Source organism: Chlamydomonas reinhardtii, chromosome 6 (genome assembly GCF_000002595.2).
Source record: "Chlamydomonas reinhardtii strain CC-503 cw92 mt+ chromosome 6, whole genome shotgun sequence".
In the NCBI taxonomy this organism is placed as follows: Eukaryota; Viridiplantae; Chlorophyta; class Chlorophyceae; order Chlamydomonadales; family Chlamydomonadaceae; genus Chlamydomonas; species Chlamydomonas reinhardtii.
The window spans coordinates 2,522,996-2,546,280 of NC_057009.1; the positions used below are offsets into that span (position 1 = coordinate 2,522,996).

At 67.4% G+C, this 23,285-nt stretch overlaps 1 protein-coding gene across 3 annotated transcripts; it reads right to left on the reverse strand.

The window, feature by feature from the left end:
• Positions 1-11: 11 nt before the first annotated feature.
• CHLRE_06g269200v5 (uncharacterized protein) lies at positions 12-23,249 on the reverse strand. Of its 3 annotated transcripts, XM_043062908.1 has the most exons (31): positions 22,542-23,249; positions 21,612-21,753; positions 21,004-21,093; positions 20,047-20,278; positions 19,505-19,725; positions 18,925-19,086; positions 18,596-18,663; positions 17,845-18,242; positions 17,493-17,543; positions 17,191-17,216; positions 16,688-16,771; positions 15,220-15,310; positions 14,448-14,949; positions 14,111-14,199; positions 13,678-13,793; positions 13,325-13,396; positions 12,588-13,106; positions 11,794-12,377; positions 11,320-11,444; positions 10,978-11,045; positions 10,312-10,496; positions 9,862-9,990; positions 9,568-9,634; positions 8,735-8,900; positions 8,285-8,340; positions 7,823-7,978; positions 7,381-7,675; positions 3,736-7,108; positions 3,217-3,402; positions 2,920-3,064; positions 12-2,509 (listed from the first exon to the last, which is right to left on the reverse strand). In XM_043062908.1, the coding sequence occupies exons 1-31, from the start codon at positions 22,886-22,888 to the stop codon at positions 1,988-1,990; spliced, it is 9,267 nt and encodes a 3,088-aa protein (XP_042923615.1). In that variant the 5' UTR covers positions 22,889-23,249; the 3' UTR covers positions 12-1,987. The 3 variants fall into 3 exon arrangements, with proteins under 3 accessions (XP_042923615.1, XP_042923614.1, XP_042923616.1); XM_043062909.1 differs by lacking the exons at positions 16,688-16,771; positions 17,191-17,216; positions 17,493-17,543; ... (6 more) ...; positions 21,612-21,753; positions 22,542-23,249 and adding an exon at positions 15,492-15,879; XM_043062910.1 differs by lacking the exons at positions 12-2,509; positions 2,920-3,064; positions 3,217-3,402; ... (15 more) ...; positions 14,448-14,949; positions 15,220-15,310 and having other exon boundaries at positions 16,354-16,771.
• Between the last annotated feature and the right edge of the window lie 36 nt (positions 23,250-23,285).

Here is a 23,285-nt window from a genome sequence, read left to right on the forward strand (position 1 = left end):
GCCCAGGTCAGAAGACTCAGCTGTTACAAGGCCCCCGCATCCCCTGGTCCCAACATCCCATAAAACAACATGCGCATTGGGGCGTCTTCGCCCACGTGCCGCGCCCCCTGTGCGCACACACCGTTTATAGCACGCGATGCAACTCTGTGACGCCCTGTCTGGCACTTGCCAATAGCCGCACTGGGAGCAGCAGCAGCAGTAGTACCAGGAGGAGGACCCACCAGGCCACCACACCTACCCGTCGCGCGCAAGCGCACGGCCCACACTGCTCTCGGCCAAGCAAACCCTCAGCTCCTTCAGCAGACCTCAGGCCCGCTCCCCCCAGCAGCTGCTTAGGCATTGCTCATCAGCGCCTATCCCACGTCTTTCCCTTCCGTGCGTCGTGCCGCTTTTGGCTGTTTGCCGATCGCCTCCCTATCTGCAGCGGAGGGCGCCGGACGAACGGGCGCTATCTCTCATCCTGCCATATCCGGCCCAGCTGCATCGATTGCAAGCAAGAAGCACGGCGCAAAATACCTACCCCACCGCACGCCAGAACAGGCCAGAATGCTCTACTGAGGCCGGCGCTGCGTGCCTGAGCCCGTTGCCAAAGCAACACGCAAGCGCACGCGGTACCCGCGTCAACAGGGCCTTGTCGTACCCGTGGATGCAAATCTGCACAGCCCCCGCACCACCTTGACAGGCAAGCGGTACGGCAACGCCGGCGCCTACACCAGCCTACACCTTTCATGCAGCTGCATACAAGCATTCATCCAAGGATGGGAGGAGTCGTCGTGCAGGCGGGACAGTGCTGCCACATGTCCTTCACCTAACAGAGCCAAGGTTCCCAATGCATCGCTCGATAGGGCACACGACGTCGACATGTGCAGAGCAAATGCAAAGTGTGCGATTTGGGGTGATGATGTAGACCAAATGCCTTGAAGAACGAAGCAAAGCCTACGTTCCCTTGTAGGAAACGTGGACTGAGCCCACAGCACTTCAACGAGCAGGGGCCGAAGAAAGCGCCCACGTCCAAGCCCGCAGGTTAGCCCGCAGATGTGACAAATTCACAATTCGCGAAAGTCAAAGTCAACGAAAGATGCCTCATCGAATGCTCGCAGCGTGAACACGCGCGCGCGGCCGGTAACCCCCCTTCGTTTGTCTGTTTGGTTGCGTGCGTTGACTGCCCTCGCATGCCGTACACCGACATCCCACCCACAGACTTGATACACGCTAGCCGTCCAGCCTGATCGTTGTCCGGTGCCGCCCGCTGATGGGCAGGTCACTTTGAACTGTCCAGGCACACACGATCGCCCCCCCCCCCCCCCACACGCACTGAGGCTGGGCTTGCGCCCAACCTCCCTTATTCCCCCAAAACCAAATCTCCACACATTCAATGCCCCCAATGACGCATCCCTCCATGCATTAGTACTACGCTATGATAAGAGCTAACCATAAAGCAAACAAAAAATCAGACTCGACCACATGCTTCAGCTCCTTCTCTCCGGTCTGTACGGTTGTGTTCGGTTCCCGGCCGCTCACGTCGGCTGCCACGTGGCCATCGGCCACCACGCACCACCACCATTTCCATACCAGGCCCTTGTGCGTTGTTGCTGTGCAACTGCCACCGCAACACACCGCCGTGTCGCCCCAGGCCCCGATAGCCACTGGGCGCCGCGCCCATCACCTGCTGCTGCTGCTGCTGCTGCTGCTGGTGCTACAGCCCACTCTCCCGCTCCAGCTCCTGGCCCGGGCGCTGCTGCTGCTGCTGCTGCTGCTCCGGACGCTGCTGCTGCTGCGGCGGCAGTGGCAGCAGGCCCGCTCCTAGCGGCGAGGCGCCTCGGGCCCCGGCCGCGCCTGCCGCGCCGCGCGGGGACACGGGCAGCTGCAACGACGGCGGCAGTCCTGCCCGGGCACTCCCCGGCCTGGAGCCGCCGTCGCCACCAGCCCCCTGGCCTGCTCCCGCCACCGGCGCGCCCGCCTCCTCCGCACGGCCAGCCCCTGACCCTCAACCGCGTATGCCATTGCCGCCGGCGCCACTGCTCGCGGCGCCACCACCGGTGCCGCCGCCGGCGCCACTGCCCATGCCCTCGGCGGCGTTTGTGGCCTGCGCCGCCGTCGACAGTGACGGCGCCGACAACGTCTGTCCCGCCGGGCCCCAGAAGTGCACCACTGGCAGGCTGTCAGAGATGTAGGCGGCGGCGGGATCTAGTGCCGCCGCCGCGTCCACGGCGGCGACGGCGGTGGCGGCGGCCGCCGCCGGGAGCAGCACGGCGCCAGCTGGCGCCGGCGCCAGTGGCAGCCCGGACCGCGATGGCGGCATCTGTGATGGCGGCGGTTGCTGTGGTGAGGGCTGCTTGCTCCCCGGCGGCAGCAGCGGAGGCGACGGCTGCTGCGATGATGTGGCGACGGCGGCGGCCGCGGCGGCGGCGGCGCCGTCGCCGTTGCTTGTGGTGGCACCGCCGCCTGCAGCCGCCGCGGCGTCGCCGTCTGGTTTGTCTGGGAGCTGGGGCTGCGACGGCCGTGCGGCCTGTAAAACGTACCAGCAGGAAGGGTGAGCAGCGAGGGTGAGCAGCGAGGGAGGGTAGGGCAAGGCCCAACGTGCAAGTTCATGTGGCGAGCCGTGCCGTTAGAGAAAGACGGAGGGCACGGTGGCGCGCCCACCCATCACCCGACCCCCCCCCCCCCCCGAGCCCCGCCGCCCTGCGGCCACGCCAGCTAGAACGACTCGCAACCCTGCCCGCCTACCACCCCTCCCCCACCTCCCTCCACATCCACCTCCCTGCCCCACCTCCCTCCCCCACCTCCCTCCCCACCTCCCTGCCCCACCTCCCTGCCCCACCTCCCTCCACATCCACCTCCACCTCCCTCCCCTCCCTCCACCTCCCTCCACCTCCACCTCCACCTCCCTCCACCTCCACCTCCACCTCCCTGCCCCACCTCCAGCCTCAGGCGGTACAGCAGCCCGCGGCCGGGCTCCACGCGCTCGCCCTTGGACTTCTTGACGCGGCTGCCCAGCTTGCGCTCCCAGGTGCGGGCGGTGGACACGCACACGATGGCGTGGTTGCCGGCAACGCCCTTGAACCTGTGCGTGTGTGTGTTTGTGCGTACGTGGTTGTGTGGTTGTGTTAGAGGAGAGCGTGTGTGTGTTGAATGGGACTAGCAGACTGGGATCCACACCGTGCGTGCTTGTGCACCCCCCCCCCCACACACACCCCCCAACACACGCACGCGCACCTGAACATGCCCAGGTCCTCCACCACCACCTCCCCCGCCCACAGCCACTGGAAGGCGCCCACACGCCGCCGGATACACGTCTCGGGCAGTGTGGGCAGGCAGCCGGGCGCCGACTCCAGCATCAGCCAGCTGCCGCGCCGCGCGCCCGGCCGGCCGCCGCCTCCCGCGGCCGTGGCACTGGGGGTCCTGCAACGTTGCATGGGGGGTTGCAAGGATTGGTACAGAGAAGTGTAGCGAAGTAGACAGCAGGCGTGGGGGTGCGCGTGCCGATGGGGGGGCAGAGGGGCGGGCGGAGTGTGCCCAGGCACGGCTGGGGCGAGGGCAGTACAGATTCCGCGCAGGATTTTGCACATCGGAATGAACTTCCGATGTGTGTGTATGTGTGTGTGTGTGTGCGTGTGTGTGTGTGTGTGTGTGTGTGTGTGTGTGTGTGTGTGTGTGTACAGCATAATACGAGGTGTATCCGTGCACTTGGATCCGTGCAACAAAGTGCTCAGGACCCCCTCACAGCCCCCGCACCTCATGGCTGCGGGCGCGCGCGCCCGGCCGCTGCCCCGCAGTGGCCCCTCCTCCTCCCCGCCGCCGTCAGCGTCGTAGCCGCCAGCCGCCGTCGGCGTGCCCGCCCTGTCACCGCCGCCGCCGCCGCCGCCCTGAAGCATCTCCTCTTCCTCAAAGCCGCCAAAGCCACCCTCCTCGTCCACAACCTGAAACCCCGCGCCGCCGCCGCCGCCGTAACCGCCGCCGACGTAACCGCCGCCGCCGCCGCCAAAAATGGCGAGGCTGGGTGACGTAAGCACGCCGTCATCGGCCGCAATGTCCCACAGCGCGTTGAACGCCGCCGAGTGCTCCGCCGTCAGCGTCGAGTCAAGCTCCGTAGCGCCGCCAGGCGCCGTGCCGCCGTAACCGCCGTAACCGCCGCCGGTTACGCCCATGTAACCGCTGTGGCCGGCGGTTGCCATGCCGGTGCCGGTGGTGCCGTGCGACGCCGCGCGGCCCATTGAGTCGCCGCCGCCGCCGCGCCAGCGGCCGGAGGGCGCGTGGCTTTGCAGCCCCTGAGATGACGTGGCGCTAACGCCAGCGAAGTGGGGTGTGGGGCTGTAGGCGGCTGGGTTGGAGCCGCCGCCGCCGCCGCCGCCGACGGTAGCGGCGGCGGCGGCGGAGGCGCCGGCGGCGGCCGCCGCGAAGGCGGACTGCGAGGGCAGGTAGCCCGGCTGGTGCGGGTGCGGGTGCGGGTGCGGGAAGGCCCGTGGGGCGGCGTGCGGAAGCTGGTTGGCACCTGGGTGGGGCGAGTACTGGTGCTGCTGCTGCTGCTGCTGCTGTTGCAGCACGTTGTGCGTGTGGCGCGGCGATGGGCTGGGGCTGGGGCTGCGACTGGTCCCACCCGGTCGCCTACTGCTGCCGCCTGCAGACGCCGCCGCCGCCGCCGCCGCCGTCGCGGCCGTGACGGCCTCCCGCCACTGACCGGACGACTGCGGCTGCAACGGCACAGAGCTGCTATCGCCACTGGGCATCAAGGCCAGCAGGGCCGGCTGTAGCGGCGGCGCGTCGCCGCCGCCGCTGCCGCCGCCGCCGCTGCCGCCGCCAGCAGCCATCGCCGCCACCGCCGCTGTGATGTTCCCGTCGGATGACGTCACCTCCTGCACAGCTGGCGGCACATTCAGCCGCCGCCCTGACAGTCGTGGCGCCAGCGGCGGCCCCGGCGGACCGCCGCCCTCGCCGCCGCCGCTGCCGCCGCTGGGTCCAGACGTTGCCGCCGCCGCTCCTGCCCCGCCGCGGCCCACGCTCTGGGCCCTGGCGACCAAGCGGCTGAGCACGCCGCTCCTACTGCCACCACCAGCCCCGCCGCCGCCGCCGCCGCTGCCGCCGCCACCAGCGCTCGCCTGGACAGCCCGCGGGCCGCCCGCCGCCGAGGCGCCGTCAGTGGCGGCGGCGCCGCTGCCGCCACCACCGTCTTCGAGGGACGACCTCGGTGGTTGGCCCAACGACCACCGACCCGTGGGCTGGCGGGCGCTGCCGGGGCCCCGCTGCACCTGCTGCTGCAGACGCGGGTCAAGCTGGTCAAAGGACATGCGACCTGTGGCGCTGGCTTGACGGCTGCCAACAAGCCTGGCAAACGTCGTTGCCGCGGCTCCTTCGTCACCGTCACACACAGCCGGGCCAGCGCCCGCCAGCCCAGCGCCGCCAGGGCGCAACGGCACCATCTCCGTCTGCGACATGGCGGCACCGCCAGGCGGCGGCGGCGGCAGCTGCGGCGCCCCGCCGCCGCTGGGTGGCGGCGGCGCCGTCCCGGGCCGCTGCTGGTGCCACCGCTGATGCGACAGCGATGCCGACGGCGAGGGCGTTGCCAACGCGTATGGGTACGAGCCGCCGCCGCCGCCACCGCCGCCGCCGCCGGTGCTGCCGCCGCCGCCGCCGCCGGACGCGCCGGCGGCCTGGTAGGCTCGCAGCCAGGCGGCGGAGCCTACGGGCGGGTTGCCGCCGGACAGCCGGCCGTCACCAGAAGCCCCCACAAACCCAAAGTCAGCGGTGCCGTGGCCGCTGCCGCTGCCGCCGCGGTGGCCTCCACCGCCGTGGCCGCTGCCACCGTAGCCGCCGGGCATCATGTGAGCGGCCGAGCGGCGGCTGGTGGCGCGGCTGGTGCGGAGCACACCCGCGGGCTGCCCGCCGCCGCCGCCGCCGTTAGCGCCGTACGCCGACGCGCCCAGCAGGTTGGCGTGTCGCTGTTGCGCCACCGCCGCCGCGCGGCGCGCCTCCGCCAGCGCCGCCTCAACCGCCGGCCGCATGCGGCGCGGCACGGCGGAGGGCGCGATGTCGTACGACGCAAGCTCCTGCAGCGAAACCTCAACCGCCACGAAACCGCCAAAACTGTCGTCGGCGCCGCCGGCGGCGCTGTTGCGGTCGCCGACGGTAGTGCTGCCGTACTCGTCGTAGTTGTCGTACGCCTCGCTCGTACGACGGTCGCCACTGGGTAGCGCCGGGTGGTTGTCACCGTAGCCGCCGGCAGCTGCGGCGGCGCTCCGCGACGGCTGGGTGGGCGCCGCGCGCAAGGACTCTGGTCCGCCGCCGCCGCCAGCCGCCGCCACGCCCCTGCCGGCTCCCGGCCCCTGCTGCTGGTGCTGCTGCCACAAGCCGGCATGGGCGGCGCCTGGTCCGGAGGCGGGGGCGTGACCGGCTGCCGCCGCCGCCGCCGCCACCGCCGCCGGCGGCGGGCCCGGCGGCGGTACCTCCGTACTCTCGTCATCTGCCACCAACAGACCATACGCCGCCAGCTGCTGCTGTTGCTGCTGCTGCTGCTGCTGTTGCTGGCCCGCCGCCGCCGCCGCCGCCAAGGCCGGACCGCCGGCGGCAGCGGCGGCGCTGCCGCCACCCTCACTGCGTGCCGTCAGTGGCCCAGTTAGAGGCCCCGTCAGCGGCCCGCTGTCGTCGCCGGCGCCGCCGTCGGTGCTCTGCCGCCACCCCGACGACGCGTTCGGCGTGCAGCGGCTGCCGCGATGCCGCCCGTACGGCTGCTGCTGCTGCTGCTGCTGCTGCTGCGACGGCGGCAGTTGCTGCGATGGCGGCGGCATGTGCAATGGCCGCCGCGACGGCACGCCCGAGCCGCCGCCGCCGCCACCGCCGCCGCCAGGGATGCTGTTGAACGCCGAGCTGGGGTGCGCGCCCCGCGGCCGCGGCGCGCCGCCACTGCCGCCGAACTGGGAATAGTACGAGCCGCCGCCGCCGCCGCCGCCGCCGCTGGGCACGGCGTCGTACGGGTTATAACCGCCGCTGCTGCCCCCCGCCAGAGCGCCGGCGCCGTCGTATGCGCCGATGCCGAGGTAGTTGGGGTTTTGCATGGTGCTGGGCGGCCGCTCAGGCACCACCACCACCGAGCCCGCGATGGAGTCGTGGCCGTCTGCGTTGTGTGCGTGTGTTACAGAAAAGCACAAGGGGAAAGCGTAGGGTACTTACGGCATCAGTTTCCGGTGCGGCGAGCATTCTGGTACGACCCAATGCATGGTCACACGTCTCCATTCGGTGCCGAAAGGGAATCAACCCATTTGCACACACGGTCTCCCCTTGCTCGTGCTTCCTGACACAGCCCGGGTTTCCCCTTTCTCGTGTTTCCTAACACAGGGTTTCCCCTTGCTCGCGTTTCCTAACACAGCCCAGGCCCGCCGCACCCACCGTGCGTGTCCCCAAACGCCAGCACCGACACCCGGCCATAGCCGCCGCCGCCGCCACCTGGCAACCCTCGGCGCGTGCCGCCACCACCCACACCGCCACCGCCACCGCCCGCTGCTGCTGCTGCTGCATGCCCGGCCTGCGACACGCGGCCGTAGGCGCCGCCGCCGGCGGCGCCGCCGTGGGTGGTGGCGGCGGCGCCTGGCCCCGTGCCGCCGCCGCCGGCTGCGGAGGCGGCGGCGTCCTGCGGCATGCACCAGCGCGGCGGCACCACTCCGGAGTTGTCCAGCTTGGCCACCTGACAACACGTGCGTGTGTGGTGGAAGGAGAGGGAGGGGGGCTTGGGGTTAGTGCCGTGGGCTGGGGCTGGCAATGGGTTGGGTTTGTGGGGGTTGGGGCAGGCAAGCTGGCGTCCTACTCTGCCCCCGCCCGCTGCAACCCGTACCTGCACCACGGGCAGTTCCTCCTGCGGCAGGCGGTCGGGGCAGATCAGGCCGCCGCCGCTGCCTCCGCCGCCGCCTCCACCTCCGCCGCCTCCGCCTCCTCCGGCCCGCAGCAGCTCCCTCAGGATGTCCTCCACCAGGCCGCGGGAGGCGATCACCTGGTGGGAGGCGAGGGAAGAGGAGGGGGAAGGGGAGGGGGGTGGGGGGGGGGTTTGCAAGGATGTTTGGAAGAAAGGGGGAGGGGGGAGTCGGGCTTGGTAGCCGTTCATGCTGAACGGCGTCATTACATCACAAGTATGAAGTGCTAACGTGGCGGCGGTTGTTGTAAACACCAACCCAAACTAAACCAAAGCGGGATAGATGTCCATGCAAGACGGACTGGATATACGGGAGTGAATGCAAGGGTATGAAGTGCCGACACACCGACCACCCACCCACCCGCACCCACCCGCCCCACCACCCACCTGACCGCCCTGTGCCGCCGCGTGGCAGTAGCGCGCCGCGCGGTTCACCAGCGGGCCTGTGTGGGCATGTGTGTGTGTGTGTGTGTGTGTATGTGTGTGTGTGTAAGGTGTGTGTGTGTGTGTGCACATGTACATATGTGTGTGTACATGTGTGTGTGTGTGTGTGTGTGTGTGTGTTTGCACGTGTGTGTGTGTGTGTGTGTGTGTGTGTGTGTGTGTGTGTGTGCGTGGGAGGTGTGGGGGGGGGGGGGGGGGAGAGGGAGGCACACACAACACGGTTGTGTTGGAAGAAAGTGCACAACGACCCCTACACTCTGTACACAATGTCTTGTGCACACACACACACACACACACACACACACACACAGCCGGGTTTTTGTTTCGTTTCATAACACACACACGCACACGCACACACCCTCTCACCCCCCCCCCACACACACGCGCCCTCACCGAAGTAGTCGGCTCGGCCGGTGGTGGAGTGCGGCGACACGCGGCTGGGCACGCCCTGGTACAGCCCCGCCTTGACCCGGGGGCCCCGGTACAGCACGCCGCCCGTCAGCGGGTGTAGCTCCTCGCCCATGTGCGGCAGCGCCAGCATGGGCGCAGTCCAGGCCACCTGGGGGGGGGGGGTAGCCATCCATGGGATGGTGTGTATCAAATATGAAGTGAAGTGCCGAGGGGGAGAGCGTGTGGCAGTGTGTGTGTGTGTGTGTCAGTGTGTGTGTGTGTGTGACAACGGTTTACAGTTGTTTATCAGATCACGTGATCGTGTATCCGGACAACCCGTAGTGTGTGTGTGTGTGTGTCAGAGTGTGTGTGTGTGTGTGTGTGTGTGTGTGTGTGTGTGTGTGTGTGTGTGTGTGTGTGTGTGCGGCAGTGTGTCTGTGTGTGTGTGTGTCAGTGTGTGTGTGTGTGTGTGTGTGTGCGGCAGTGTGTCTGTGTGTCTGTGTGTGTGTGTGTGTGTGTGTGTGTGTGTGTGTGTGTGTTAAAAAACGAAACGAAAGCCCGCCCAGACGACGCCGGAGTTACTTACGGATACCTACCAATTTACCGAGCGTGTGTGTGTGTGTGTGTGTGTGTGTGTGTGTGTGTGTATAGCACAAGCCAACTGTGCTATTCGGGCCCCCGCCCCGGCTTCCGCACTGCTCCGCGCCCCTGCCCTCGCATGCAGCTCGCCCCTCCCCGCGTCTCCCTCCTCCCCGCGTCCCCCGCCCCTGGCTTTAAATCCCCTTCTTATAATCTTATTGTTCATGAGTTCCTTACAAGCGCAACCCCGCCCCCACCTCCATCATCAACTCTTGTGACATGAGGCACCACTCCAGCGCCTCCGAGGGCTTGGCGAACGCAATCCTGTGCAGGGGGCGGGGCAGGCAGCGGAGGAGGAGGGGTTGAAGGCCACAAGCAGCATGCCGTGCGCATGTGGCCGACAAAACACACACGCCTGTCGCACACAACCCCAGTCAGTTGCGGCGCTCCTTCACCCGCCCCGCCCCGTCCTTCCCCTCCCTCCGCTTCCCCCCCCCTCCGCCCTTCCCACCCTCCCGCCCACCCTCCCTCTCCCCTCCTGCCCCCCTCACATGTAGTTGCCCTCCTGCTCCTGGCACTCGTAGCCGTTGCAGGCCAACAGGCTGCGGCGCACGCAGTCGTTGTAGGCGGCCAGCACGTCGGCGGACAGGTCGCGGTTCACAGCCACCATGTCCGAGTACCTGCGGCGGCGGCGAGGGGTGGTGGTGAGCGGTGGTGGTGGTGAGGGGTGAGGGGGGGAGGTGAGGGGGGGGTGAGGGGTGGTGGTGAGGGGTGAGGGATGGTGGTGAGTGTGTGTATGAGAATGAGCATAGGATGTGTACATGAAGGGTCATGACGAGCACAACGCGATAGAGGGTTTGCTTACTGGAATGGGTGTGTAGAAAACCCAAACCACCCCTGCCCCTTGCATGCACGGGCTACCCTCTCCCCTCCCCCTCCCCCTCCCCTCCCCCTCCCCTCCCCCTCCTCCCCCTCCTCGCCCTCCCCGCCCCCCTCCTCACCGCTCCATGCTACAGAACACCAGCGTCACCAGCGGGAAGCTCACGCGCTGGCGGCTGCCGGGCCGTGCCGCGCCCAGCGGCGCCACGGGCGCGGCGGGCGCGTTGAAGTAGCCGGGTGTGAGCTGGTGGCGGCCGTCCAGCTGCTTGCCCAGGCGGGCGCGCTCCTCCAGGCCCGGAACCAGAACCTGGAGCAGGAGGAGTATGAGGATTTGGAAGGCTTTGTAAGTCCCAGTGCCAAACTAGACTAGACCAAGCGAAACTATTGGAGGCATTGGGGGAAGCGGCTAGGGTGGGTAGGGAAGCTCCAGGCATGGCAGTGGAAGAAGAAGGCGGTGTGGGAAGGGCGCAGCGCTGCACATACTCCAAACTTAAGACTCCAAATGTCCCAGTGACCGCAGCACGGTCGCCATGCTCGGTCGCAATCACGCCCCTCCCAGTTTTACGGTAGCACCACCCAGCCAGGACCTAGCCACCACCCCACCCCTCTCCCCCGTGCCTCTCCCCCTTTTTGGATGGGGCCCCGGCACATAATCTCCCCCAACACACACACACACACAAACAACACGCACACAAACACACACACACACACATACACACACGCACACACACACACACACACACACACACACACACACACACACACACATCCACACACGCCGCCCGCACCTGTGTGATGTTGACGTACTCCACACTGCCGCCCGCATTCAACTCAAACACGCCCATGTTCACAACGCCTGCGCACACATGCACCACATCAGCAGGTGCGCGTTTGTTTATTAAAGAAAGGAAGGCACGCACGCATATCTGTATGTGTAGCAAAGCACGCGGAAAGAGGGTCGCCTGTTTGCATGTGAGTGTATGTATAATATATGTGCCACACGTGTACATGCGCCACCGTGCATGCCACCCCAGAGCGCCATACTACACATGTCACCCCCCCCCTCCGCCCCACCACGCCCGTCGGCCCACATCCCGCCCCCGGCCCCATCCCACCCCATCCCGCCCCACCAATGGCGGGTGCGCTGCTGCCGCGCCGCGCGATGGCCTCTCGCGCCATTGCGTTGAGCGCGGCGGTGGCACGTGTGGCGGGCGGCGCCTGAGACACCGGGCCGCCGGGGACCTCGCGAAGGTGCCTGCAGGCAGGGCGGCGGCGGCGAGATGAGGGGAGGGGTTACATAAATGATAAATTTTAAGGAGCAAGAAGGGGAGGGTTGTGTTCATGATTAATTAGGAGGTAAAGGCGGAGCCAGAAACAGTAGTATAGCGGGCAGAGGGGAGAGGAGGGGAGAGGAGGCGGGCGTGGAAGCGAGGCTGGGCTGGGCGGGGCTTTGAACCAGGCTCGGGTCGGGAGCGGGTGCTGTGGAGAAAGCACGCGTCGGTGCAAGCATGAGCGCCATTGGGACGCCCGCCTTTTCACCCACACAGCAGGCACCAATCACCACACGGCAGGTCCCCATGCGCGCTTCCGGCTCGACGGCTCACCCCACGCGGGCCTCCCGCGGTGTGCCCGGCTGCGCAGTGTCGTGCTCCGAGCCCGAGCAGTCGCCGCCAGCAGCAGTAGCAGTAGCAGCAGCAGCAGCAGTAGCAGCAGCAGTAGCAGCAGTAGCAGCAGCAGCCCCGCCACCGCCGCTGGTCCTTTCACGGCCCGTGTGCACTGGGGGCGGCGGCGTTGACACAACCACCGACCCCGCCGCCGCTGACGCTACGTCGCTTGACACGTCATGCTCAGCAATGACGGCGCCGCCGCCGCCGCCTTCATTTGGCGCCTGCCGCGCCGCCAGCTGCGCCGCCGGCAGCAGTAGCAGCGCATTGCCGGGCTGCATGCTACTGCCGCCGCCGCCAGCGGTGCCGCCCGTGAGGGACGCAGTGGGCAGCGGGGGCACGCTCTTTGACGACAGGGGGGCAGCGGCGGAATCGCCACCGCCGCCGCGCCCGCCGCCGGCTGCGCCGTCGGCTGTGGGGACTGGCGATTCGCCGCGGCCGCCGGCGGCGCTGCCGGGCCCGCCGACGCCGCTGACGCCGGCGGCGGCGGCGGTGTTGCTGCGCCACCAGGGCACGCGGGTGGACTGCGAGGGACGTCGGGAACGTGTGCGTGTGCGTGTGTGCTTTCGGAATGCGCAAGGGCGACGTGTGGCTTGCCAGCAGGTGCAAAGGTCCCAAAAAAGTATGACGTGCTTGGAGTGGAAGCACAATACTCCGTTCATGGCAGTTGTCGAACCCATAGAAAGCACAGAAGGCCATACCACCCACAGCCGCCTCCAACCCCACGCACACACCTCGGAGCCCGCAGTGCCCAGCCGCAGCGGCCCCACAGACGACGACCCGCCGGCACCGCCGCCGCCGCCAGCGCCGCCGCGCACGCCAAACGTGCTCATGCGCTGCAACCCCCCGCCCACAGCCGTCCACAGGGCATGCATGGGCAGCGGCCGTGCCCGCCACTTTGGCGAGCGGCCCGCCGCCGCCGTCGATGACGGCGTCGGGCTCAGCTGAGCGCGGCCGCCGCCGCCGCCGCCGCCGTCACTGCCGCCGCCGCCGCCGCCAAGCCCGGCGGCGGCCGTGGCGGCGTCGTCGCCAGCGAGCATGGAGGCGACGCGTGGGTCCAGGGCGGCTTCAGGAAGGCGGGCCAGGTCAACGAATTGGCGGTTGCGCGGCTGGCGGCGGACGTCTGTGCTGCCGATGCCGATGCCGCCGCCGCCGCCGCCGAGGCCCAGGCTGAGGCCGTGGCCGCCGCCGCCGCCGTGGCTGCCGCCGCTGGCGCGGCCGGGCCGGCCGTGCCGGGGGTCCTTTGTGAGCACCTGCGGCGGAGACAGAGGCAGCGGCAGCGCCCCAAAGGTTCGACACAGCGTCACATCACGCATACCCGCAAACGCAGTGAATGCAGCTTTTCAATTAAAGGTTGTGTGGGAGGGGCGGCCGTGGCGGGTAGCTGTGCGGTGCGGTGCGGTGCGGGGCGGGGCGGGGCGGGGCGGCCGCCGCTCCTACGTGTCCCCCACGTGCCGCCCACGTGCCCCACCTGCACGGTCCGAATGCCCAGGTCGTTGAGTGTGTTGTGTATGGCGTTGAAGGTGCTCGCGTCCAGCAGCAGCTGCGAGTGGGGCGCATGGAGGGGCAGCAGCAGCAGGAGCGGGGAGGGAGTGAGCGACTGGGGGAGGGGGTGGGTGGCTGCGTGGGTGGCTGAGTGGGTACACGAGTCCGCATGGCTGTCCAGCGTCAGAGCGCACAAAGAGGTGTTTGTGTGTGTGTGTGTGTGTGTGTGTGTGTGTGTGTGTGTGTGTGTGTGTGTGTGTGTGGCACAAGGAAAAACAAGCGCAAAGACTGTGTATGTGATGCAGCAACGCGACGGCAACACGTGTGTGTGCGCCCCACCTGTCCGCCGTGCGGCAGGTCTGCCACGGCCTGCACTCGGCGGTACACCTCGCCGCCGTACTCCATGCGCTGCGTGATGGCGTGGCTGGTGATGGCGTCCGTCACACCCGTGGCCACTGCGGCAGGAGGAGGGAGAGGAGGAGGCGGGGGAGGAGGGGTGGGAGGAGCAGAGGGGTTCAAGGCATGGGAAGTCACTCGACGCAGAAGGAGCAGAACCAGAGTACGACGTGGCGAGGGTTGGATTATAAGGTATCCAGCGCAACTGCGCAAAACCATTGATATGTACGTGCGCTCAGGTCTTCGCGCGCGCCACTGCTAAACACCCAGTCAAGACTAGTATCAAGATTATATCAAGACTATATCAACACTATGTCACGACTATATGAAGACTATGCCAAGACTACATCAAGACTTGCTCAAGTCGCGGCCTCACCTCCCATCCGCACCCTCAGCCCTCGGAACAGCACGTTGAGCCGTGTGTAGCGAGTCCAGTCCGCGAACTCGGCGGCGGCGGAGGGCAGCCTGAGGGGGGGGGGGAGGCAGGGAGCGCGATGCGGCGGTGAGGGAAAGAGCACATGCAGGATGGACATGACCCGTGACCACACACGTGTAAAAGCACGGCGCGGGGTGTAGTGGCTCCTTCCCACCCGGCCCCCTGCCCCCAGGCACCCCGCCCCCCGGGCCGCCCGGCCCCACGACGTTACCGTCTACCACTTCCTGAACTTAATCATGAATGTAACCCCCACATGTAAGCCCCCAGGCACACTCACGTCCCGTCGTGGTGTTTGACGTCGCTCGCAAACTTGAGCTGCCGGCTGTGCTCCGCCGAGCCGCCGCCGCCGCCGCCGTGGGCCTCCGCGCCGCCGCCTTCCGCCGCGCCCGCCGCCGCGCCCGCGCCCGCCGCCGCCGCCTGCACCACGTCACCACCACCGCCGCCGCCGCCAGGCAGCGCCGAGCCCGGGCCACCGCCCCTGGTGCCGCCGCCGCCGCCGCCGCCGCCTGACATCGCCTCTTCGCCGTTCACCGACAGCCGCGGCGGCGTGATCAACACACTGCTGTACCCCGAGTGGCCTTCCAACACCACGCCGCCAGGCACGCCGCCGGCGCCGCCGCGGCCGCCGCCGCCTGCGCCGCCGGCGCCGCCGCCGGCGCCGGCTGCGGCCGCCATTTTCGGCATGGCTGCCGAGTGGATTTGCGAGGCGGGCGTGAGGGACTCCAGTGTCTCGATGCATGCCTTGTGGTGCCGGAACAGCTCCCGGTCCCAGTCCGCGTCTGCATGGAGACAGGCAGGCAGGCAGGCAGGCAGGCAGACAGAAATGGTCAGCGTCGGGGACACATGCTCACAGGTGCACGCCGATGCCGATGCCGCACAGGCAAGCGCACAATTCCGAGGCACCCAAGCCATCCCCCTGCCCGCCGCGTTATAACAAGCCGGCCTACCCCTCCGCCCCAGCCCCAGCCCCAGCCCCAGCCCCAGCCCCCTCCAACCGCCCCCTCCAACCGCAAACCGCTCCAACCGCCAACTGCCCCAACCGCACTCACTGAGCAGCGCCAGCTGTGTGGTGACGCACCAGCCCACGGCGTCGCCGGGCTCGTGGAAGGCCATGAGGAAGGCGTCGCCCTCCGTCTGGACCTGAGGGGGGGAGGAGGAGGGGGGAAGGAGGGGGGAAAGAGGAGGGAGGGGGGAGTCAACATGGCAGACGAGAAGGTATCCCACACGTACGGTATACGGAGTGGGGGGGGGGGTTACATTCATGATAAATTAAGAAGTGAAGTCGTAGGCAGGTACAGTTGCAGCGTAGACGCGTTGTTACCGATGTCCGTGAAGTCCAGCGGCCAGCTCCAGCGCGTAGACCCGCCGAAGGCTGCTGCTGCTGCTCTCCCATTTTGTCTAACGACTATTCTAAGTAGGTTGATCGTATTGTAGTAACGTCAGTAAGATGATCACGTATAGCTCAGTAGCGCTCGGATGCATATGCGGATGCGAGTGCAACGCGACCGCCGCTGGACTTTCCTATACCCGACTTGCTTTGTACTCACCTGCGCGCCGCGAGCGCAGGCGCCGCACCGGATACCGCGCCGCGCATGCACAGAGTGGGGCAGAGGCAGGGGGCGGTCAGGCGCGACGCAAGTATGACGCGAACAATACCCATCCCCGCGCTGCTAGCTACGTGCAATGGAGTGCCGTGCAAGAAGTAGACCTAAAGTATCGTAAGGCTATACAGGCAGCAATAAAGAATACCCCGGGGGCAGGACGACTAAGCACCAGGGCGGAATTGGTGCATGCATGGGAGCGCAGGGTGCATGCGTAGGGAGAGGGGTGAGGGGGAGGGACTAGCTAGCAGGCACGACGGGGCTCCCGGGAGCTCCCGCCGCCGTGCCCACCCCGGGAGTAACGCATGCAACGTCCCGGGGCGTGGCACAGGGACCTAGGTGGCAGCTGGCAACGCGCGTGGAGGCGGGGGCGGCGGTTGGGGGCGGCACAGCGTGGCGAACAGGGTAAGGATACGGCGTTCGAGGGGGAGGCCGGCACGGCGTTCAAGCATGAAGAGCTGCGGCCATCGCACGAGTTGGTCGCGCAGTTTGTCGCAGAGAAAGCGCGCAGGGTAATTTTGGCGCACCAAGGTGTACAGGGGGGGGAGGAGGGGGGGAGTCAACATGGCAGACGGGAGACACGGACACGAGTAGGTATCCCAAACACGCACACGCACGACTCCTTAAGCACACGCTCCCTGTTTCGTCCAGGTATCCAGGATAACAAGGCCCCTTCTTGCATCGACGGCAACCCCTGCCGGCCCTCCCGCGGCGGCACGGGGGTTGGGCTCGGGCATACTTAAAGCCCCGCCCCGCCCCGCCCGCCCCCCCCGCTCTGCCCCTCCCCCCCCCGCCCCCCCGCCCCGCCCTCACGCCCTCACGCCTCTGCCTCGCCCTCACGCCGCCCTCAAGCCGCCCTCACGCCGCCCTCACGCCCTCACCCCCCCCCGCCCTCACGCCCCGGCCGCCCACTCACCTCGTATCCGTACCACTTGGACATCTGGCTGCGCAGGGTGTGGTCGTGCAGGTCGATGGCGGCGGCCATCAGGTCCGTGTCCCACTGCAGGGGTGTGTGTGGGGGGTTGCAAGGATTGGTACAGAGAAGGGTGGCGAGGTAGACAGCAGGTGGGGGGTACGTTCATGAATAGTTAAGGAGGGTTACATTCATGATCAGTTGAGGAGGGTTGCATTCATGATCAGTTAAGGAGGGTTACATTCATGATCAGTTGAGGAGGTGGTAGACGGTAGACAATGGGGTAGCCGTGCATGGGGAGAACGGAATGACTCATTCACAAGTGTCAAGTGCCGACGGGGGGGGTTTGTGTGGGGGGGAGGAAGAGTGGAGGTCAGCCATGGTTGGTTGGTTAGGCGATGACCAGTCAGACGGGGGGCAGGGGTCGGAGGCATTGCGGGACGGGGCGGGGGTTTGCACGGTCCGCCCAAAGCAGTGGCTGCACCACACACCGCGCGTGCCCTCACCTCCCAAAGTTCTGTGCTGCCCTCGACTGCGGCAGGCGAAGGCAGCGGGTGCGGGGATGGCAGGCACAGTGTCAGGGACAGGGTCAGGGACCGGGACACGTAAGAGTACAACAAACCTGGACCCGCCAGCAGAGGGCGGCACCAACGGCACAAACATGAACACCAATGCCGCCGTTGCGGCGATGCACCCGCGCACCCTGGCACGATGACAGAGGGCATGTGCGTGGCATTGCCCCGCCCCCCGACCCCCGAGCCCAAAGCCCCTGGCCCCCTAAAGCCCCCTCAATCCCCCACCGCCGTACCATCCGTGAGAACCAATGTGACCACTGCGCCGCGGTTGCGCTGGCTGAAGCCTGCGGCAGCAGCGGCGGCGACAGAGGGGGTGGTGGTTGTGTGTTGGTTGTGTTTAAGTTGTGTGCTCGTGGTTGCAGTGGTTGTGATGGTTGTGTGGTGGTTGTGTGTTGGTTGGCATGACAGGGCCCCAGCAGTGACAAGACCGCCTTGCACAACCCGACATGCCTTGCTCACACCAACCCACTGCAACCCCGTGAGTAGCGTCCCGCTAGCACCTCCCCCTCCTTATCTCGACAATGGCCAACCCAACCCCTTCCCGTGCCTCTTCTCCCGCGCTTGTGTTTGCGCGCACTCACTCACCCGGCGGCATCTTCTTCGCAAGCATGGTCCGGTACCGCACCACGCTGGGCACCAGCCGCCGCAGCAGCAGCAACCCCAACACACCCGCCACCAACCCGCCCGCCACCAGCAGCAGAATGCCCCACCACGGCACCGCCGGCCCCGCCGCACCGTGGCCCGGCGGCGCCGGCACGCACACCATGCCCACGATCGGGCCCGCGCTACTGCTGCTGCTACTGCTGTTGTTGTTGCTGCTGTTGTTGCTGCTACTGCCGCGTGTGTAGTTTGCGATGTAGCCGGGGCCGCACAGGCAGCCGACGTACTGCCAGTAGTAGGGCGACAGGCCCACGGGGGTGCGGCCGCGCAGCAGCGCCAGCGGGCAGGCGGGCTGGGCGGGGCTGTCACTCGCGTCCAGCGTGCTGGAGGGGCAAAGCACAGGGGGTGGGGTGGAAAAGGTTACATTCATGATGGGCTAAAGAAGTGGAGGGGGGTTGTGTTTGCGGTTTGTCAAGGCGCGCTGCGGGCGCAAGGACCAGACCCGGGCAGCGGGCAGCGGGCAACACCCGCACGGCCGGCCCAGAGTAGACAGACACTCGCTCCCCGCCCTACCCCGACCCACCCCGCCTAGCTTCTCTCCTCCTCTCCTCTCCTCTTCCCCTGCCGCTCCCTCCAACCCGCTCCGCCCTGTCTCAACCTAACAGGACAGGGACATTCTACAGGACATGGCGGATCAACCGCCCTGCCCCCTAGAGCCCCCCTGCCCACAGCCCACCTGTTGGACAGCTGCACGGCCGCGGGCAGCCCCGCCGGACCCGACACGTCCGACTGCATGGCCGTGCCCTGGAGGCGGAGGAGGCGGAGGAGGAGGAGGCGGAGGAGGAGGAGGAGGAGCAGGCGGAGGAGGGGAAGGAGGAGGGGGCGGAGGAGCGTGACGTGCGGGGTAGCGGGGCAGCGGGCGGGAGAGCGTGTGGAGCGTGTACCACACGGTGATGCGGGGTGCTGTGCCACCCTTCTCCCTCTTCCCCTCTCCCCCTCCCTCTCCCTCTCCCTCCCCCTCCCTCTCCCTCTCCCTCCCCCTCCCTCCCTCTCTCTCCCCCTCACCGTGACATCGAACGTCTCCAGGTCGTTGCTGCTCCCTAGCCCGGGCGGCAGGCGCCCCTCCAGTCCGCTGTTGTCTGCCAGGTCGAGGCGGGACAGGTAGGGCAGTGAGCCCAGCACCTCGGGCACTGTGCCGACGAGCCGGTTGGCGGACAGGTCCAGCGACTGCAGCCGGACAGGGGCGGGGGATGCGGATTGCGAAATGGTAGACGGTAGGCAATCTTGGGGATTGCAAAGATGGTTTGGAAAAGCGGTACAGCATGCACTGAAGACTAGGGGGGTTGTAGATACCGTGGGGTGGGGCGGCCGTCCAGGGAAGACGGAGTCATGGAATGGGGTTGGGGTGGGAACATGCACGAGGCCAACGGACAGGAGGGGGGCTCTTTGCATGGGCACCTCCCGGCTAGCTTGCTAGTCCCCATGCCAGTCCTCGGTGAAGGGGCAAACAAACCCGCGCCCCACCCGCCCCTCCCGCGCCCCCCACCCAACCCCGTGTACCGTTTTTCCAACCATCTTAGCAGCCCTCTTCTCCCCCCCTCCCTTCCTCATTCCCTCCCTCCCATACCGACAGCCCCACCCACACCTGCAGGTGCTTTGCCGCCACCATGTCGGGCAGCGTGCCGCTCAACACATTGCCGTCCAGCTTGAGCACCGTGAGCGACCAGGCGCCGCGCAGCAGCGGTGCCACGGGGCCAGACAGGGCGTTGTGGGAGGCGTCCAGGTAGGACAGCGCCAGGCGCGGCAGGTAGCGCGGCAGCGGGCCGCTCAGGGAGTTGTTGGCAAGGTCGAGGTAGGACAGCTCGCCTGCGGGGGTTGGGGGTTGGGGGTTGGCGAGGGGGCGTGTGTGTTGGGAAAGGCCACCTCCGGTCTTGCGGTCCACACACACACACACACACACCTAACACACCCCACCCCCACACCCGTCTTGCATGGACGGCCCACCCCACCCCCACCCCCCGCCACACCACGCAACGCCACGCAACGCCACGCCACACCCGGCCCTCCAGGGACCCCTCTGCCCCCGCTTGTCTAAGGTCTGATCTTACCTTGCCACCCACCCACCCGCCCATCCACCCGTAAGCAGGATAGGACTAACGTACCCCGGCCACCCACCCACCCACCCACCTGTGAGCACGGCTCCCGGCGGCAGCTCCGGCAGCGTGCCGTTGAGCAGATTGCCGCTCAGCAGCAGCGTGTGCACGCCCCTGCTACTGCCGCCCCTGCTGCTACTGCCACCACTGCTGCTACTGCCGTTGCCGCTGCTGCTGCCGTTGTTGCTGCTGCTGCTTCTGGTCTGGGCCAGGAACACGGCGGCCGGCAGTGTGCCGCTCAGCCGGTTGTTGTCAATGTCCAAATACTGAATGGGGGCGGGGGGGAGGGGGTAAAAAGGATAGGGAGAAGGCGGCGGGGCGCAGGGGGGGTTTGGGACTTGGTGGTGGTGATGGCGGTCACGTGGCCCCACCGACACGCATGGCGGCCGTGCCACGTGCCCCCGAGGGCCCCACGGTGGCCCCACTGCCGCCTCAGGTCTTCTCCCCCCTTGGCTGCCTCCTCTGCCTGGCACGCAGCCCCCCGCCCCTTCGCCCCCCCCCCAGCTTTACGCGCCACATGCGCCCACGTTTTTATTAGTTAAACTGTCAGCTTCACGGAGGGACAACGAGCTGGAGCGCGGCCGCCCGGACGGCCGCTCATGTGGTAACGACTTCGTCTGCTGTCTTCAGTGCATCCTGTACCGCTTTTCCAAACATCCCTGCACCCCCCCCCGCCTGTCCTGGAGACCGCCGTACCTGGTGCGCTACTTCTTCTCCTCAGCTCTGCAACCCCCTTTGACACACCACCCCCTAACTTGTCTTGCCCATTGCCATGCGTCTTCGTTTCCCTGGTTTCTTGGTGGGAATGGTGGAAACAACCCCCTTGATCACTCCAGTCTTGCATGGACGCCTAACCTCCCATAGCCCCCACCAACCACGACCCTGCGGCCAGCCTCCCTTCCCTCCCCAGTCCTCCCCCTCCAGCTCTCCCCTCACTCCCCACAGCCCTTCCCCTCCCCTCCCCGCAGCCCTCCCCTCCCACAGCACGCACCCTCAGCTCCGGGTGCCGCACCAGCTCCTCGGGCAGGGGGCCGCTGAGGGCGTTGCCGTGCAGCAGCAGCGCCAGCAGCGAGGGCAGCGCCTGGCAGCGGCGGCAGAAGCAGCAGCAGCAGCAGGAAAGGAAAGGTTAAATTCATGAATGTATAAGAAGTGAAGGCGAGCCAGAAACAGTAATACAGGGGTGGTTGCAGAGGTAAGGACAAGGTAGTCACACCCTTTGTGCTGTATGCCGTAATGTCTTTCCCCACACCTGCCCTCCCTGCGTGCGCCTTCTCCGCTATTGTCGCCCCTCGTGGGGCCTCGCCCAGCTCCCCCCCCCCCCCACCACCACCACCCCAAGCAGCCCGTGCAAGCCTCTCCAACACCTTCCCCAGCCCCCGCCTCCCCAGCCCTGCCTCCCCCTCCCTCCCCATCCCTACCTTTCCCTCCGCCTCCCCTTCCCTCCACCTCCCCTTTCCGCTTCCCCCTTCCCCCTTCCCCCGTCTCCCCTTCCCCTGCTTCCCCCTTCCCCCTCCCCCTTCTCCCTTCCCCCTTCTCCCTTCCCCCTTCTCCCTTCCCCCTTACCCTCCCCCTCCCCAGCTGCCCCCCTCCCTCCCTCACCGCGAACGGCCCCAGCCCGCCGCTCAGCCGGTTGCCGCCCAGCCCCACGTAGCGCAGCGCCGCCAGGCCGCCGCCGCCCAGCCCCGCCGCCGCCCAGGCCTCAGAGCTGCCGCCCAGGGCGTTTGCGTACAGGTCCAAAACCCTGAGGAGGGGGTAAAGGGGAGCGGTGGGGTGAGGTGAGGGCGCGCTGTGTGTGTGTGTAGGGTGCGGGGGGGATGGCCGGGTGAGGCAGAGGTGTGGTCCGATGAGGGGATTGTGAATACCAGCCCAAGCTAAACTAGGGGGTCTGGAGGGAGAGACGGGCAGTGCCAACTGCCAAGCCACCCGGGGCGACACGCTGCACCGGCAGGGGGCAGCACTCGGCCACGCCGCCACGCCCACCTAGCACCCCGGCGCGGCTCCCGGAGGCTGCGCGGCGGCGCCTGACTCCTCCAAACCCAAACCCAAACCCAAACCAGATCGCGGTGTCACGGAATGCCAAGGGCCCACAGCCGGCACCGGGCGAAGGGGTTGCGCGGCTCAGAGGCCGGGGCCCCCGTGCAGCCCTGGCCCCATGCAGCCCTGGCCCCATGCCCCGCCTGTCGCAAAGCCGCCGCCACGCACATAGCTCCCTCATGCTGCTGGCACAGCCGCGCTGCTCGCCGCTGGCGCCGCCGGCGGGGTGTGCCGCCGCCCGTGCCAGCAGCGCGCCGCCGCCACAACCGTGCGCGCCCCCGCGCTGTCGCGCACACATCTCCACACACACACGCTAGCCTGCCAGACTGCCCGACTGCTTGCCGCATGCTAATGCCAGTACCAGGGCGGAGCGCAGCGCCAACGGCCGCGCTCCGCGCCTCTCCCGCCCTCACGTCCGTGTGCCCCACCCACCAATCTGCCCCGCCGCTCCCCCCCGCCCCCTCACGCCCAACCCAGTTGCCCGAGCGCACTCACTGCAGTGTGCTGTTGAAGGCCGCCCATGGCACCGCTGAAAGGTCTCCGGTCATGTTGTTTCGAGCCAGGCTGAGTGCGACCACGCCCGTCGCCCCGGCGGGGCATGGCTCGTCGTCGGCGCCAGGCAGGGCCACCACACCGCTGCCCGCCGCAAACTCGGTCCCGAGACAGCAGTGTACACCCTCCCAGCTGCAAACCGACTCGTTCTCGGCGAGCCAGTTGCTACGCCGAAGCCAATTAGGCCCGTCCCAGGCGCGAAACAGCTGCGTGAGCGCCTGTCGCTGCGAGGTCTGACACGCGCTGTCGCAGGAATTGGCGGTCCCGGTGTCGCTGAGCGACTGTAGCATACGCCTTAAGCTTTCATGCTTTAAGCTCGCGCTAGCACTCTGACCAGCTGCGCCATCAAAGCCGGGCTGCAAACTTTCGGCAGTACGTTTTCCCGATGCGACAATGGCTGCTGCTAATAACAGCAGCCATATTCGTGATTTCATGGACGCGAGGCCCAGGGTTCGAGCGCCGAGTCAGTTCTCCCTTCAAATTGTATGACGAGCCCGCCGCGCCCAGGTCGCCGGGGTAATGTCTTGTTGCTTAATGGCATCTAACTGAGCCGTATGAACAGTATTTGGTCAAAACCGGTGTTCCTTCGCGGTGTTAAACTCCGGTCGCGGCGTTAAACTCAAGTCGTTAAATGTACTTTCAAATTGTGATGAAGTGATAGACTTTTTGGTCACCAGCTAATTACTG

What these genes read in the sequence shown, in the direction of transcription:
- CHLRE_06g269200v5 (XM_043062908.1), bottom strand. Translation starts at nt 22,888, where the DNA reads ATGCTACAGTCGCTCAGCGACACCGGGACCGCCAATTCCTGCGACAGC. An exon ending in GCCGTGCAGCTGTCCAACAG is followed by an intron (nt 18,243 to 18,595) that starts GTGGGCTGTGGG and finishes TTGCCCCTCCAG; the next exon opens with CACGCTGGACGCGAGTGACA. An exon ending in GGCGTTTGGGGACACGCACG is followed by an intron (nt 7,109 to 7,380) that starts GTGGGTGCGGCG and finishes CACACAACGCAG; the next exon opens with ACGGCCACGACTCCATCGCG.